General features: G+C 34.9%; 2 protein-coding genes across 2 annotated transcripts; both read left to right on the forward strand.

Moving 5' to 3' along the window:
• Positions 1 to 318: 318 nt before the first annotated feature.
• On the forward strand, positions 319 to 10472 carry LOC145631153 (putative disease resistance protein RGA3). The gene is made up of 8 exons (XM_081683249.1): positions 319 to 784; positions 1788 to 1847; positions 2005 to 2103; positions 2217 to 2429; positions 3818 to 3938; positions 5133 to 6920; positions 8476 to 8540; positions 9763 to 10472. The coding sequence occupies exons 1-8, from the start codon at positions 524 to 526 to the stop codon at positions 9766 to 9768; spliced, it is 2613 nt and encodes an 870-aa protein (XP_081539375.1). The 5' UTR covers positions 319 to 523; the 3' UTR covers positions 9769 to 10472.
• Positions 10473 to 12022: 1550 nt separating this feature from the next.
• On the forward strand, positions 12023 to 14833 carry LOC145631154 (putative disease resistance RPP13-like protein 1). The gene is made up of 2 exons (XM_081683250.1): positions 12023 to 12046; positions 13193 to 14833. Exon 2 carries the CDS (start codon positions 13214 to 13216, stop codon positions 14807 to 14809), a length of 1596 nt encoding a protein of 531 aa, XP_081539376.1. The 5' UTR covers positions 12023 to 12046; positions 13193 to 13213; the 3' UTR covers positions 14810 to 14833.
• Positions 14834 to 16281: the final 1448 nt, after the last annotated feature.

A 16281-nucleotide genomic window follows, 5' to 3' on the forward strand; every position in this document is an offset into this window, starting at 1 on the left:
GGAACATATATCATATACTTTTAAAAAACAAAAAACCAAAAAACAGAAAACCGTAGCAATGCCAAACGAACTCTAAAGTAGTTATTTTTTTTCAATATGTGTCAAATGTGTATAATTTAATTCTTATTTTAAACTTGCACGGGGTTAACCTAGTATTCTATTGAATCTATTTCTTTTTTTTTTTAAAATAGAGCCGTTTTGTTATCTTAACTCCGTTGCTAAAAAAGCTTCGTTGTACTAACTAGTAACTACTACGGAGTAAAAGGTAAAGTTTTGACCGGTTGCTTTACATGTATGTATTCTCAGTGGATACTCTTGCTTGCCTTAGATTTAGCTTTTGGTAGAAAGAAAAAGGCTCAAGCATGGCATTTTCCAATTCCAGCATATTAAGCTCTCAAATTTCAATACAGGCCCGGTGGTCAGCCCGATTGCATGCATAATCCGAGGCCCGGAAAATATGCCGATCCTCTTTGTTTCATCCATCTTCATCTGGGTTTGGGTTCGGGTTTAGTAACAAAGAACAATGGTAGAACCAAAATTGAAGTTTGTATTAGAGGGTGAGGGTCAATTATACCCGGAGAGGCCCGGTGAGCCCGATTGCAACCATTACTTGAGGACCGGCTACTGCAGTTATGGCGGTCGTTGTCGTTTTAATCATCCGGCGGGTTCTGTTTACCCGGAGAGGCCCGGTGAGCCCGATTGCTTGTACTATTTGAGGAATGGGAGTTGTGGGTTTGGCGATCGTTGTCGTTTCAATCATCCTCATCTTCCTTCTACTTCACTGGTAAATTGCTACTGCATTCAACAATTATTTGTTTATTTTAGTATATAATTGTATTAAGTTTTGGTTTAGATGTTATTTTGAATTTTGCAATGTGTTTTGATTACCTTAATTCATAACAAAGTTTATGTTGTACCCGATGTATGTAGAGGTTGATTGTTTGATTATCTTTACTCATTTGAATTTGAATCTTCCATAGTTCCATATGAGCAATGGGTAAAGATGCTTTCTTTTAATGTAAGTTCAGATAAATTTGCAAAATAAATTATGTACTGTAAGTTCACACTCTCATAAATAGAGTTGAGCAAAGTTGACCCAGATAGGAGAGTGAGGGATAGCTCTTTTGGATCGATTCTCATCATATGCCCTTGTGGCTGAGAAACACCAAAAAATTGACCCAGATAGGAATTATTAATTTTGAGAATAGCGGGTGAGGGATGAGATTTTTCAACTGATTGTAATATATGGGTTGACACAAGTACATGACTAACACCTTTAGCTTGTTTGCTTTTTAATGTCCAAAAAAATTATATTAGCAATTGTGAAAATAATTAAAATTTAAGAAATATCGAGGTTATAATGCATTTATGCATACTTTTAAGTGAATTTGTTTGTTTAGTTTGTTAATGAATGGATTTGATAATCAATAGAAGAGAGGAGAAGATGAATGAAATCATTGAATAGCTTACTCAATAAATAGGTTTGTTTCAGGTTGAGATTTCCAACCTGTTTGATAATTTGGTTAGGTTTGGGTTTCGCAGTTAAGTTAGTTTTTACTAGATGAGTTAAAATGATAAATGACCAGACAAAGTTAGTCAAATTAGGTAAACCTAGCTTTAGGTGTACCTAGGTACATGATGGATGTTCTCCTTAAATTTTTAGTAATGTAATTTCGGTTAAAGATTGGTCAACTACTTTCACTTTATTTTCAATTTTTCATTGTTATAAAATATATGATAATTGAAATTTAGTAGTATCAATGACCCGGAACTTGTTGATTGCTCAGGGAAATAAGCATGTCAATGGAGAAGATTTACCAGTCAGATCTGATCAGCCAATATGTGAGGTACTACATTATTCAAGTTTTATAATTAAGTGGCAGTGAATGGTTATATTGTACCTGCAAATTACTTTCTAATTTTTCCTTGCACTGTTTTCTTTGAAGCGCTTATTACTCTGTATTTTATATTTATATTCTTCTGTGGGCTGTGAAACATTTGCAGTATTATATGAAGACTGGGATTTGCAAATATGGCACATCCTGTAAATACCATCATCCCAAGCCATTTGCACCCTACAAACAAGGGTACCCCTTACGTCCGGTGTGTGTGCCCTTTTCTTTTTGTAGCAAAAAACTTAATCTGTATTATTTTTCTGGAAGTTGTTGAGTCAAGCAAAGGTTTTTGTGGAGCCCTCATGTTTGTTAACTTCTCAGGGGGAGCAAGAGTGTAAGTACTACATTGCAACAGGGAAGTGCAAGTTTGGGATGTCCTGCAAATTTCATCATCCGCCTCTTTCCTATGAACCGGTAACTATGGTAAAACCTGTAACACCTCATCGTCATGCCCCTACTCGTTTTCGGCTTTCTGTGGTGCCGAGCTATGTCCAAAGACCTTATGGATCAACGTCCTCGGATACATCTTATCTAGTAAGCTGCCTTCAATTTGTTATATATATTTTACTTATTTGACACCATATGTGTGACCTTAGAAAGCAGAGACATATAATGGCCCTCTGTGGCAATGAGAGGTTAGGTGTCAGCTATTTGTATGAGCTAATTTGACTAGCTGCTTCTTAAAAAAAAAGTGTTTGGTAAATAACTCGGTTGTTAGCTACTTTATTGTGTAGAATGACTAATTAGGAGATATGCATGTTTTATTATTATGCATAAGCTTGAGCTAACTTAATTGCAGTTGATTTGACTAACTTTAGGATTAAAGAGTCATTTCCCAACTACCACAAACTTCTCACTAAAAAACCTTCTATTACTAGCTTTTTCTAAATTAGCTTTTGGATTCAAAACTCTTTCAATCCTCTCTCAAGTCTCAACTAAGCACTCACATTAGAAGTTTGAGATAGTCAAACCTCTTTTTTTGGATCAAATCCAAACACCCCTAATTTTTTTTTGCCCCAAAATCCTCCTAACCAAACACCCTTAATGACTTTTAAACTAGAGAAGAAATCCAATGTGTTTAAACATTAGAGCAAAATGAAATAAAAAAGGTACTCATTTGTAGATTTTGTTAGCTACTACTTCCTGTTCCTCTTAACATCATATCATTAATTATACCTATTACTGGTTCATATCATTATTGAATAAAGGCAAAGGTTGTCATATTTATCATAATTAAGGCAAAGGTTCTTTACTTTGCAATCCGTCTTCTTCAGATCTCGCAAAACAAAGATTTGTGTTTTCTCCTAGATAGTTTCCCCAAGCTCAGAATGTGGCACAAGTGCCAATATGGCTAGTAATTGGGTCGGGATAGGCCAATATCAAGTTTGAGTTGAAGTGTTTTAACGCATGCACTTTGCTGAAATGTGTTTAAAACCTAAACCCTATGTTGATTTGCTCCTATTCCCCTGTGTTGATTTGCTCCTATTCCAATCAACCAAACCTCGTTTATTTAACCTGATGTACTTGTGTTTGGAACTCTGGATATTATTATTCACGGGTTCAACCTGGAACATATTTCTCTTCCCTACTTTAGATTGTCCTAAGCCCATATATTCTACCTATCTAGTTTCTTTGATTATTTGTTCTTTGCCCTTCCTTTTTATAGAGGCGTTTTTTGGATTGAGGTTGAATTTTAAGACACTCTTGTTTATTTATTGATTTTTTGTTAATTTGTGTGTGTCAGTGTGTGTGTGTGCGCGCGTGTGTGTGTGCGCGTGCGTGTGTGTGCTCGCGCGTGTGTGTGTTTGTGTTTGTATTTACCCTACATATTTTGACCATTGCCATCATCATACATCATTTTCACCTGACTTGAATTCTCATTTGCTGGCTTTAACATGTTCTTTTCCCCTTGTATTTACCAGAAAGATCATTTGTCTACAGAACTTAGTTCAATTTTTGGACCTCAATCATCGTCATCCGGTGTTCAAAAGGAATTTTTCTTGCCAAAGGACAATGCAAATTTCGTAGCTGAATGTTCTAAAGGTAAGCTTCTAATTTAATCCAAATCTTGATTTCAATGCTTCTTGATTCACAAATCACATATTTTACAATTATTGTAGTATCCTAAAATTATTTTGAAGAATCAAGTTGATTGGCATGTATAACCTATCATTCAGTGAATGTTGTTGAATACGAGCACGAACTTTCACATTTGCTGAACAAGATTACAAGAAATGTGTACTAGATAAGCCCACATGAGGAAATATTAAAAGAGTCAAACACCTAAAACAATTATCGCTCTTGTTTTGCAATTTCACAAACCACAATCTGGGAAATGACTTGTTGCTCTTGACTTTTGCTAGTTTAAGGTGTATCTTTAATAAAATACTCTTTTAGGGGTGATTTTTGACGTTGCTCAATCTAGTAGGTTGTTAGATTTTTGTCTAGGCTCCAATCACACCAAAATATGCTCTTTTTTCATTGACTTCTATATATAACATATAATTGAATTAATTTTTCTCTTCTTTCTAAAAATCAAATGTGTTGTACTTTGTTTTACTCACTATGTTGTATGTCTTCAATTATTATTGTTTGAATATTGACAAATAATTTTTTGTGATTTCTTATTTTTTATAATTGTTAAATGCATGTAAGTCTTAGTAAAATTGTCAATAGTTAGATTAATTGACATAGGAGTAGCATCAAGTGTTAGATTGTAGAAGAACCAAATTTGATAACATTGATTAGAATTTCGAGCTTTGTTAGAATGTGTTTGGAACATCATGCTTCAAATTTGGTGGAATCAATTAAGATAAAATCGCTTTAGTTCATGACGAGATAGCTACAATATTTAGTGTTTGTTTTGTGACAAAAATCATGCTATAAATATAGTGTTATTTAAACTTATAATAAATCTGCTTGTTGGACTAAAGTAAGACAAGGATTTTTTTTATTTTTTGTTTTTATTTTATTTTCTTAAATAATAATATTATTTGATTAATAAGTGATGATCCAATAGGTTTTACACAAGAAATCTTTGTCCTTTGCTTTAGGGTTTTGAGTAAGGGGACCTTTTTCATAGTTGCGTCGTTAATGAGGTTAATTTTTTTGGTATTTGTATGCTCATATTGCACTTAACAAAGACAAAAGAAATGGTGGTCAAGACATCTCCATAGCTAAGCAAAATAATTTGGAATTAAAAATTATTATATAAATATATGGGCAACTTTTTTGTAGGCACATTAGACACTGTATTTCAGCCAAAGATGTATAGCAAATTGGACATTCTGGCTTTGGTTCTAATAGCAAAAATCAAGATTCGAGCCAAAGTTAGAGAAGCACGCAGAATTCTTCATGAACCCATGCTTACATGTTGTCTCTTTCCACACAATCACGAAATTGAGAGAGAGACACTTATTCAATTATGGATGGCAGGAGGGTTCTTAGAGGATGCACGGTTGAAAGATGTTGTGTTTCAGCATATGGGAAGGCGCAAAGGACAAACAACACAGATGGAAGATGTTGGAAATTGTTGTATTGACCTTTTTGAAAAAAGAAAATTAATATCGGCCTCAAGAACTCACAATTTGACTGGGAAGATGACATACATTATCAATGTTGGAACTATTAAGAACATGTTAAATAAAGTGTCGACTTCCACTAAGGATCTTTATACTATGATCAAGGACAGCAATTCTTTTGATGGATCTATGCAGTCTTGGCATGTTTCTTTGGCGTATGATGAATTTGATCAAACAACTTTTAAGGCATTGAGGAAATTTCATGACTTAAGGACACTTCTATTCATCCCCAATTATGGCTCTTCTCTCAAACAAATACCATCAACCTTTTTTCTTGTCATCAAATTGCTAAGAGCACTGGATTTAAGCAGAAGTTATATCACCGAGTTGCCAATTTCTATAGGTAATCTGACTAAACTGCGTTACCTTGATTGTTCACTTACACCAATTGAAGGGTTGCCTGAATCTATAGGTCATCTTCGTGAGCTACAAACTTTGAAACTTAAGGAATGCAATCACCTTTTTGAGCTTCCGAAAGGTATGAAAGACCTGGTCAGCCTTCGCCATTTAGATTTCGATGTTCTTGGCCAATTAACCTCTATGCCTCAGGGAATAGGAGCCCTTACTGAGCTTCGCACCCTATCTGCCTTCATCATCGATAATAACCGTGGTCATAACATTAGAGACCTTATGTATTTGAATAATCTCTCTGGAAGTATTTGCATCTCTGGTTTGGAAAATCTATGTCATGAAGATGATGTCAAGGTTGCTGCTTTGCACAGAAAAAAGTGCATATCTAAACTGCAGCTAAGATGGAATATATTTCAAGATAAGAAGATGGAGATTCAACAGGATTCGTTAACATGTATCGATGAGTTTATCCCAAATGTATGCTTAGAAGAGTTGCAGTTATTATGCTACCCTCTCTCTCGATTACCCCATTGGATGGCTGACGAGGATTTAAAGAACCTTGTTAGTATAACCCTCATTAAATGTGAAAATATTGAACTCAATACATCACTTGGGGAGTTGCCCAACCTGAAGTATCTTGAAATCACCCAAATGAATGGAGTGAGAAAAATTGATTGCTGTTTTCGTGGACAGATAAGTTATCCTGCATTTTGGTCATTAGAGACATTGGTAATTGATGGCATGTCAACTCTGGAAGCGTGGGAAGACGTAAAAACATACGACTTTCCACGTCTTTTGAAGCTCATCATCAAGCATTGCCCAAAGTTAGCTGAACTTCCTTTTCTTCCATTAATTGATTCTTTAAAACATTTGGAGATAAGTCGCTGCAAATCACTGCAATATCTGACTAAACAAAAACTACCGGGTTTGATAGAGGATTTAATTATAAACGAATGTCCGTTGTTAAAACTGAAGTGCTCAAAGGATGGTAAAGACTGGGACAAGATAGAACATGTGCCAAATATATGGATTGATTTAAAAGACATTCACTCGCATCAAGATGATTGCTCTGAAGATGATGGCAGGACAACAGGTACGTTTTGTACCATTTTACTCATTTATTAAGTACTTGGATTATTGATTTTCTTAACTGTAGTTTTGATCAATTGTCAAATTTCAATTTAATCTTATTGACTTAGGAGAGTTTTAACAAAAAGTAAATAATTTTTAATTTGTATACATATATACACTGATACACATATGAGTTGTCCAACATAAATATACCCAATTAAAGGCTATATGTATATGTATCAACTAAGTAGAGATAAATGCATTCTCATCTAAAGGATGGCATGGCACTATAGCAAGGCTGGGTCAACATCCAAATATAAATTGCTTCATACATTTATTTTATGAAAGTAATTCTCATAAAGCTATAACGTAAAATTTAATGAGAATTTATAGTCAAAGTTTAAAAATTTTGACCATTAAAAGTCAAATTAGAAACATTACTTTGGGACGGATAGTCGGTCGGACGGAGTAGAATAGATAATAAGTGTTAAGGTGAAAGATTGATTTTCTTCTTTAGTTTTCCAACGCTATTTTGGGCCAAGGATAAGTAAGCTTCCACATAGAAAACTAGATTTTTAATATCTAGCATGATTTCTTAGTAAGAGATTCCACCTCCAATTTGATTCAATAAATTGTCACTCACTGGATAGTTGGATATAATGTCTTTGTTGTGCATATTTTTGTTGAACCTTCAATAGTTAGGTTACTTAGGCTAGGTATATCTATGCTGAATGCATATTTATTTTGATCCCTTTGAGATTTTTGTTGGACCTGCAATAGTAGGTTTCTTAGGTTTATCTAGGGGTGTTAGCGAACCGAGCCGAGCCGAGACCGAGCTCGTTAGCTCAAGCTAGCTAAAAATTAGGGCTCGGCTCGAGCTCGATACTCCTTAAGGGTCGGGACTCCTAAGAGCCCGACTTGGCTTGGCTCAAGACTCAAGGGTTAGGGACTTTAGTATTTGGCCCATTTAAAAAGGGCTTAAATGGTGCTCATAGTCATTGTTTCTTTTTATTTTTTTTTGAAAACATAGTCATAGTCATAGTCATAGTCATAGTCATTGTTTCTCAGACAATTAGAGTTTGTTTTTATAGCTTTCATATTCTATCTCTTGCTTCTATCTCTCAACGTGGGACTATTTCTTTCCTCTATTATTGTTATTGTTATTAATTTATTATTATTAATATTATAACAAAAATGATCAACAAAAGCTCTAAAACTTGGTGAGAGCACTAGAGTTATGAAGTTTAATTTTACTCCTTGAGCCTTAAATATGAAGAAAAGTTGATGCTAATAATTTATTTATTACCAAAAAAAAAAGCTTGAGCTTGGTCACGAGCTTCAGAGCCGAGCCAAGGTTGGCTCAGGCGTGGCTCGTTAAGATCTCGATCCGAGCTCGTATCGAGCTCACTCAAACCATTTATACTAACCATGTCAAACCGAGTCTCGAGTAGTTTACGAGCAAGCTTGGCTCGTTAACACCCCTAGGTATATTAATGTTGAATGTACATATATTTCACTAATCATTATTATGAACATTTTTCTTATTGAATATAATTAATGGAGATGTTTTTTCACAGATTCACTTTCAGACGACTTTGATTACTCTGAAGATTCAGATATTGCTGATCTCGTATTTAGAGAGGTATAGTTTTATCTAGTTACTTATATCAGAGTTGTATAGCTGTTTTCCAAGTATCCCAACCAATTACAACTTATTTATTTATTTTTTTAAAAAAAATGTTTTAACCAACTAATTTATTGAAAGCAAGCGCTATGAATAAACTTAATTGTATGTTTTTATAATATCAATTTTTTTATTACATGTTGTTTTATTAATAGATATTTTTGGTCAGTTGTGTATTGACAAGTGTGCTAGTCAAAGTGTTGCAATTGTCTGTGAAACTAAGGTAGGTGGTAATGAATAGCAATAAGAAAATTAATTACCAGTAAAGTTGGTAAAGAAGATGCCAATGCCTGGAGAAACTTTTGTTCCACCCCATATAAGTTTTGGCCTTTTGGGGTACAGTTTCATGTCAGTGTTCCTTTCCCTACCATCATTATGTACTGAATTGGCATTAAATTTAATGATATTGTTAGTTTTTTAGACAAGCATTGCTCCCCATAGTATTTTTATCTTGTGGAAGGATAATGGTCCTTAACGGGCTCAAACCCGGGTACTGGGCAAGGGAGCTAAACAGTATCTCCATCTTTGCCATCCTTGAAGTAGTTTATATATCTTATTTACTTTAAGGAAGATAACAAATAACAGATGGGGGTGTGTAAATGTGTAATGTTTTAACTTATCATGAGGGAAATACAAATGAAACAGTTGTTAGTGCAAACTGTATAGTGTATGTAGAAAAGAAAAAAGATTTCTTATATTATTTTGATATGTACATGAGTACTTTATATAGGGGTGAGGGATGCCTTCTACATTATTGTGATGCAATGAAGAGTCATAACTTCTGGCATTTCAACTACTCCTAATAACTCAAGTACATTCAAGTTAATTGACTGATTGCTGGACACTAAAAGTCTCAGTTACTAACCACACTTATAAATGATCAGCAATATCTTTCTAAGAGGCACCCACAGAGCCAAACTTCAGGCATGTCATGCAGAGTATATTTTAGTTCTTGAGCTCTGGTCTCTTGTCTTATAGGAAAATGTGAAAACTAATACATAGCTATTAATTTTTGTAAATTTTTTGTGTAATGTAGCCTATCATGCACATACCCTCCCAGTTTGCGGGTGAAATTTCTTAAAATTAGGCTTGATCTGTTTGTTGGATTTAATGTACTTCTGTAGTTACTATGTTTCTGCAGTATGAAACTAATGATTCACTATTTCTATGAAATTTTCAGTTTTGACTCTCTTGTCTAGAATCTTTCCAAACTGACTACTCGAAAGCTCCTGGATGTGATCTGCTAGCTGTTAGAGAAGCTATCAAACTCAAGTCTGTCCTTACAGAGAGCCCTATTCCTTTTTCCTTGCCTTGATTTCCAGCAATGGTGACTCAACAAGTGCATGCAATTTCACGTCTAGCGGTCTGCATTCTCATGTCTGTTTCTTGCTGTACTAGGTGTCAGTTGAGTAGTTTTTTTTTTTTTTTTTGAAACAAACCAAGCTAGGCATTCATTAAGAAGAAATCAAAGAGTCCATCAACACGTAAGGAGCAACCTCTTGGGGACAATGATTTTCCCAAATTTGTTCAACTCCATACGGAACAAGCCTAGCAAGAGCATGAGTGACAAAATTGCCTTCAAGCTTAACATGAGACCACTTAACAAAATGAAAATTAGAACAATTAAAGAGAATGTCATCTAGCACTTTGTCAATGTCAGCAGAAAATGTGGCTCCTCGTGACAAACGATCCATCACAACCTTGCAATCTGACTCAAGAATGTTTCCTTTCAATGTGTCAGTTGAGTAGTTGACTAAGAATGTTTCCTTTCAATATCTGATGTTTGAGGACTTTTATTGTTTTGATAATATGGTGGTGGCAGTGATTAAATCACCAAAATAAAAATCTCATCTGGGTGTTCTGGATAAGCAAATAGTTGATGTATGTGTTTGTTTCGGTGTGTTGGGGGGGGGGGGGGGGGGGGGGGGGGGGATGTGATTAAGAATTTGGTTTCAGACCAACGGGAATTAGTCAAGTCTTGGAAGCAGGAAGCCATTTTAGAAAGGCCGAGTCAAGTAGAATCTGAATGTCATGTCTTGGAAGCAGGAAAGGTGTTTTAGAGGTCCAGTCTATGCAAGTCAATGGAGAAATAGATATCAAATCTTGGAAGCAGGAAGATGCTTTAGAAAGGTTGAGTCTTGAGTCAATGCTAGTCAAGGGGAATTTACATATTGATGTCAAGTCTCAAAAGCAGGGAGATGTTATAGAAAGGCTAAGTCAATGCAAGTCAAGGATCATGTCAAGTCTTGGGAGCAAGAAGATGTTTTAGAAAAGGTCGAGTCAATGCAAGTCAAGGGGAATATACATGTCAATGTTGCACTCGAATCAGAGAAGTGGGAACCATTAATCAAACAAGAAGCAATTAATTTCTTACTACTCTTGTGCGTTCATAGGGGTTGTTCCTATTGCAATCTGGGCCAAGTATCCCAGATTCAGAATGTACTGATCTTAAGAGTAGTTTCGCCTCTCCAATTGTACTCAACTCTTTCTTCCTTGTTCAATGATATTGTCAGCCTGACTTTACCTTATTTTTATTAGTAGCTGTGACTGGAAATGTTGTAGGATTATTAATAATTGAAATTAAAGTGGGTGTGAGACTCTTAACTTTTGATATTATGAAGAGAGATGTGGTAAAATATACGAGTATTTGTTGTTTCATATCATGAAAGAAAGAGTGACAGTTAGATTAAGATGGACGTAAAATATAAATTGTAATAGTTAAATTTTATTTCATTTTTATTTGAAAACATTTTACGCATGACAATTTTCTAAAGTTACTAAATAATTTGGTCATGTAGTGTCAAAATTACCGGTCACTCTTACCTTAGATCTTAGAGAGGTTCAAGGTTTCGAATCCTACAAAGGTACTTAGTGGTAGGGATTCCCTTACCATACCCTTGTATAGTTGTACTTCCAAGTATGTGGCTCGTAGAAGACCGGAGCAAACAAATCGTGAGGATTGAGGTGATTAGGATCCTCCTTATCTTTTAAAAAATGTACTTATATATGTAGTGTCAATAAATTAAACGTTTCAAATATGAAAGTAACTTTTTTTTTTTCAAAAGGAAAAAATGCAAGTAACTTTAAATTCCTTTTAGTTGTCAATATTCTCTTACTTTCAATTGTCTTTTGACTCCTTTCCTTTTACTTTTACTTTTTTGACTCCAATACTTTTCCTTTTACTTTATACAAATATTCTAATTCTAAAAAATCTAACCGACATTCATCTTACATCAATTATCATTCTACGGTGTCTACTTCCTGGTAAGTTAATGGATATTGATGGTTTTTCATACCATTTGAATGCATCAATTCATTGAATTTTCTCCTTTATTTTCTGTTCTTTGTATAATTTAGCTCCACATTCTAGTATTTTTCAGCTTTCTATTCTTATAACATTATATCTTCCTCATGCCGCTTCAATGTCATGTACAGGGTCACTGACATTCCTGCAGTTTTTTCTGGTATTTGACATTATATCTTCCTCATACCTCTTCAAGTAAATATCTCTTTCCTTGCTAGTACATTTTCATTAGTATGAATGTGTGTTTTTCTCATAATATATATCTATATCTATATATATATATATATGTGTGTGTGTGTGTGTGTGTGTGTTTTTTTTTGGATTATTTAGATGAGTTCAATCTATGTTATTAAATTGACTTTAAAACATTTAAGGATACTATATGCCTATATAATGGTGTGGTATTTTGTCTTAGAATATTGAGATTAAAATACGTAAATATAAAAAATGAGTCCAACCAAAAACAGGACTTGTGATATTTAGAAATAGGGCTGGTTGAACTGAATATCCGATCCAAATGTTGAAAATCTAATACAGTATTTTTTTTATTAGCCTAAAATTTGATCCAAAAAACTGGTATATGATCTGAAGTATCCAAAAGTAGAAAAAGAAGGCTAGATATCCATTTAGATCCATTTTTTTACAGATTTTTTGGATATCTGAAATTTTAAAAGGCAATTGTTTATGATTAAATGTAGAAAAAGAAAAATGAGTCATGTAATTTGTATCAAATGGAGTAATAAAGCCCCAACTTTATGACTCAATTATTGGTTGCTCACTGTGCACCCCAATAACTTAAAAGGCTAAATTCCAAGAATGAATAATAATCAACTAACATAAGGATTAATATAAAAGTACAGGGAAATAAAGCAAAGAAACTTATTATTTCATTTTAGTAAACAGGTCTATCTTCTATGTAACAAATTAAAACATGGTCCGTATTAGAAAAAATATTAAGCAAAAAGAACATACAATTTAAACTCAAAGAATGTATTAGGTCTTACACTTGCCTTATTTGCACGTTAATGATCAATAAAAGAAGTTGTACAAATATATTCCGAAGTTCATGTGTAATAAAAAAGTTTGCAGCTATGTATACCATTGAGATGATTTCATATTTTCATGAAGTGTTAGTATCAATCAATAATGACCTATACCTGAACAGACTGAACTTGAATACAACTCAAACACCCTGTTTGACATGCCTTATTACTTCGTGTGTAACGTATGTCTGTATTTGTGTTGATAAATTTCTGTCTATGGTTTATTATTCACATTTATATTTGTTTTGTTTCATCTTATGAAGGAGCCATCCAAGAAGGGATTTATGCATCATCATCCATCTGCTATGGAAGCTGCATTTCAATCTGGTTTTGCATCAGCTTTGCTTTCTATTGCATTTGAAGGAATGGCACATATCATTCTTGTTGAGCTCAAGAAGATTGCTAGTGCTGATGAGGCGATGATTAAGCTCGAAGCTACTGTCACTGAAGCACAAGAAATACTTAGTAATTTGGACGCTTCCATGTTGGATATCCATGTTAACACCAAAATTGTCCTACAAAATTTGGTTGACACTTTAGCCAGACTCTGCTACAAGGCAGGGGATCTTACAGAAGACTTGGCGCTCAAGATCATGCACAAGAACATAGGTTCCAACAAGAAACCAGTGCTTAATGTCATCCGAACATCTCCAACAAGCTGGGGAAAGCCATATCGTATTAGCAACCTTCAGAAAGAGATTGATGATATACTAGAGCAATTGAAGCGCCTTATAAAACTCTTACCCGAAGGCAGCAACAAGGAATCTAATGGTAACTGCAGTCTGAATGAGGTCGTACCAAACTTGATTGGAAGGGAATGTGACAAGAAGGAAATAATTGAGGAGTTAATTTCATGCTCTTCAAACTATAAGGGAGTTTGTATTGTGGGTATGGATGGACTTGGAAAGACTGCACTTGCTCTGACTATTCTTGAGCAGACAGAAATTTCTGAACAGTTTGATCTTATAAGATTATCAATGGACACATGCGGTGACTTCAAATTTAACAGAGTTGTCATTGAACTCGAGAATAACTTGGTTGCTGGCAGCAGTCATAGAAGCTTGTTGATCCTCTTTGACAACTTGTTGGATGTTAAATCATATGACTGGGATAAGTTTTGGTCATACATTACATCCAAAGAGATTGGTGGCAGGCAATACACATATATCAAAATCCTTGTCACCACTGTCAACGCAGGAGTTCCAGAGGCTACTAAGACAAAGGCACATCACCTCAGTTTCTTATCTGATGAGGAGTGTAAGAAGGTCCTTATAGAAAGAGCGCAATTCCACATCAAACCATTACCTGAGCTTGAGCCATCCTTGATACATTCTGCCGATGGCCTAGCAAAACAATGTGAAGGATTACCTTATGTTGCTAGAATTCTCGGGGTTAAGCTTGCTCATTGCGATTTTGATGAACTCGTGACTATGATCAATCAACCATTGTGGGTTTCAACGGTGTTTAAAGCTGAGATTTTACCAGCTTTGAGGTCAGGATATCTTAGCTTGGGGCCACATTTGAAGCAGTGCTTTGCTTACTTTTCTCTCTTCCCTCAGAATTATTGCTATGATGTTGATGAATTGGTCCAACTCTGGGTGGCAGAAGGCTTTATTGAGCAGGATCGTTGCATATCAATCGCCTTACAAAATAGCAACATGTACTTGAATGAGTTACGAAACAAGTCTATTCTTCAAATTACACATGAAGCTACTGACAATGGGAAACCAGTGTATAAGCTGCATGAGTTCAACCATAAATTTGCTCATATAGCTGCTTCATGGACGTGCCAACGGATTGATGAAGGTTTGTCTACTTTACGCTCTTTGGATTCTGATACTCGTCATTTGTCCGTGTATGTGACAACATTGATTCTATGACCATATGGGCAAAACTTAAGAAACTAAAGCACCTAAGGACTTTTTTGTCGTTACGTAATAGAAAATTGATTGGTGCTATCCCACCCGAGCTTTTCAAATCTCTAACTCGTCTTCGAGTATTGGTCTTAAGTAAAACTGATATTGTTGAGCTACCTGATTCCATAAAAAAATTGAAACGCCTTCGGTACTTGGATGTTTCCTATACCTCTCTTAAAAAGCTACCTGAAACACTCGTTGAACTTCCCACCCTACAATACCTTAAGCTCAAAGATACAAAATCTCTCTCCTACTTGCCGAGTGGTTTTCATGAATTGACAAACTTGTTGTCTCTAGATTGGGAAAGACGCGATTTGATGCGTGTAGGTGTACCATCTAACATTGGAAGTCTTTCTGCCCTTCAGACCTGCCTTTATTTTCTGTACATGACATAGAAGGTTATACAGTTAAAGAACTGAACAATATGAACAATCTTCAAGGGTCGATCTGCATTCAAAATTTGGAAAACATCAAAGATATGGAGGAAGCTAAAACAGCTATGTTATGTAACAAGTCATTCCTCAAGAGCATAGAACTAAAGTGGACGCAATCAAGGAGTGACTCGGCTGCTAAAGATGTTCTTACAGGCCTTAAACCTCATGATTACTTAACCGAGTTGAAAATCACAAAGTATGGATCTAGCAAGTTTCCACAATGGATATGTCATTCCTCTTTAATGGTTGAGAAGATACATTTGAAAAAATGCAATGTTCAAGTCATGCCATCATTTGGTGAACTCTTGAACCTCAAAACCCTTATCATTCAAGCATTTGCAAATCTAAAATTCCTTGATTACCATTTTTGTGGAATAGGAGTTGGCCACTTTCAGTCATTGATATCTCTAGAGTTAGAGGAATTGGCTCAACTTCAACAATGGACAAGACTAGATGCAAATGATATGCCTCGACTTCGTGTTCTTAAGATTAAGTTGTGTCCAAAGCTCGAGAACTTGCCTTCTCTCAAATATCTTACTTCTTTGACTGATATGCAAATTGAATACTGTCCGATATTAAAATCATTACCAGAGCTCCCAGACACACTCAAATCACTTGTTGTAATCGAATGCAATTTGCTCAAAGAGCGATGTCAAATTGGAGGTGCGGATTGGCACAAGGTAGACTGCATTTCTAAAGTAGAAATTGATGATATGGAGATTTGTACATCAGGTGCCTCTCATAAATAAGGTACTCCGTGCCTATCTGTCAATATCAAATTACATTATTGTTTATTATGTACTCCATATGAGAACAATTCTACGGAGTTTTTTTTTTTTTTTTTTCTCGGGTGTTGCACCGGATTTTTTACTTTAATTAAACCTTGTTTTATTATTTATGGGGTGTTTTTTTTTTTTTTAATTAGACCTTATGATTTGTAATTATATACATTTATTATCCTGTTTATAACATGGTTGATTTGCTGTACAGATTAACAGAAGC

The sequence above is a fragment of the Chenopodium album genome, chromosome 5 (assembly GCF_948465745.1).
Source record: "Chenopodium album chromosome 5, dcCheAlbu1.1, whole genome shotgun sequence".
Taxonomy (NCBI): Eukaryota; Viridiplantae; Streptophyta; class Magnoliopsida; order Caryophyllales; family Amaranthaceae; genus Chenopodium; species Chenopodium album.

What these genes read in the sequence shown, in the direction of transcription:
- LOC145631153 (XM_081683249.1), top strand. Translation starts at nt 524, where the DNA reads ATGGTAGAACCAAAATTGAAGTTTGTATTAGAGGGTGAGGGTCAATTA. An exon ending in CCTCGGATACATCTTATCTA is followed by an intron (nt 2,430 to 3,817) that starts GTAAGCTGCCTT and finishes TGTATTTACCAG; the next exon opens with AAAGATCATTTGTCTACAGA. An exon ending in AGATGATGGCAGGACAACAG is followed by an intron (nt 6,921 to 8,475) that starts GTACGTTTTGTA and finishes GTTTTTTCACAG; the next exon opens with ATTCACTTTCAGACGACTTT.
- LOC145631154 (XM_081683250.1), top strand. Translation starts at nt 13,214, where the DNA reads ATGCATCATCATCCATCTGCTATGGAAGCTGCATTTCAATCTGGTTTT.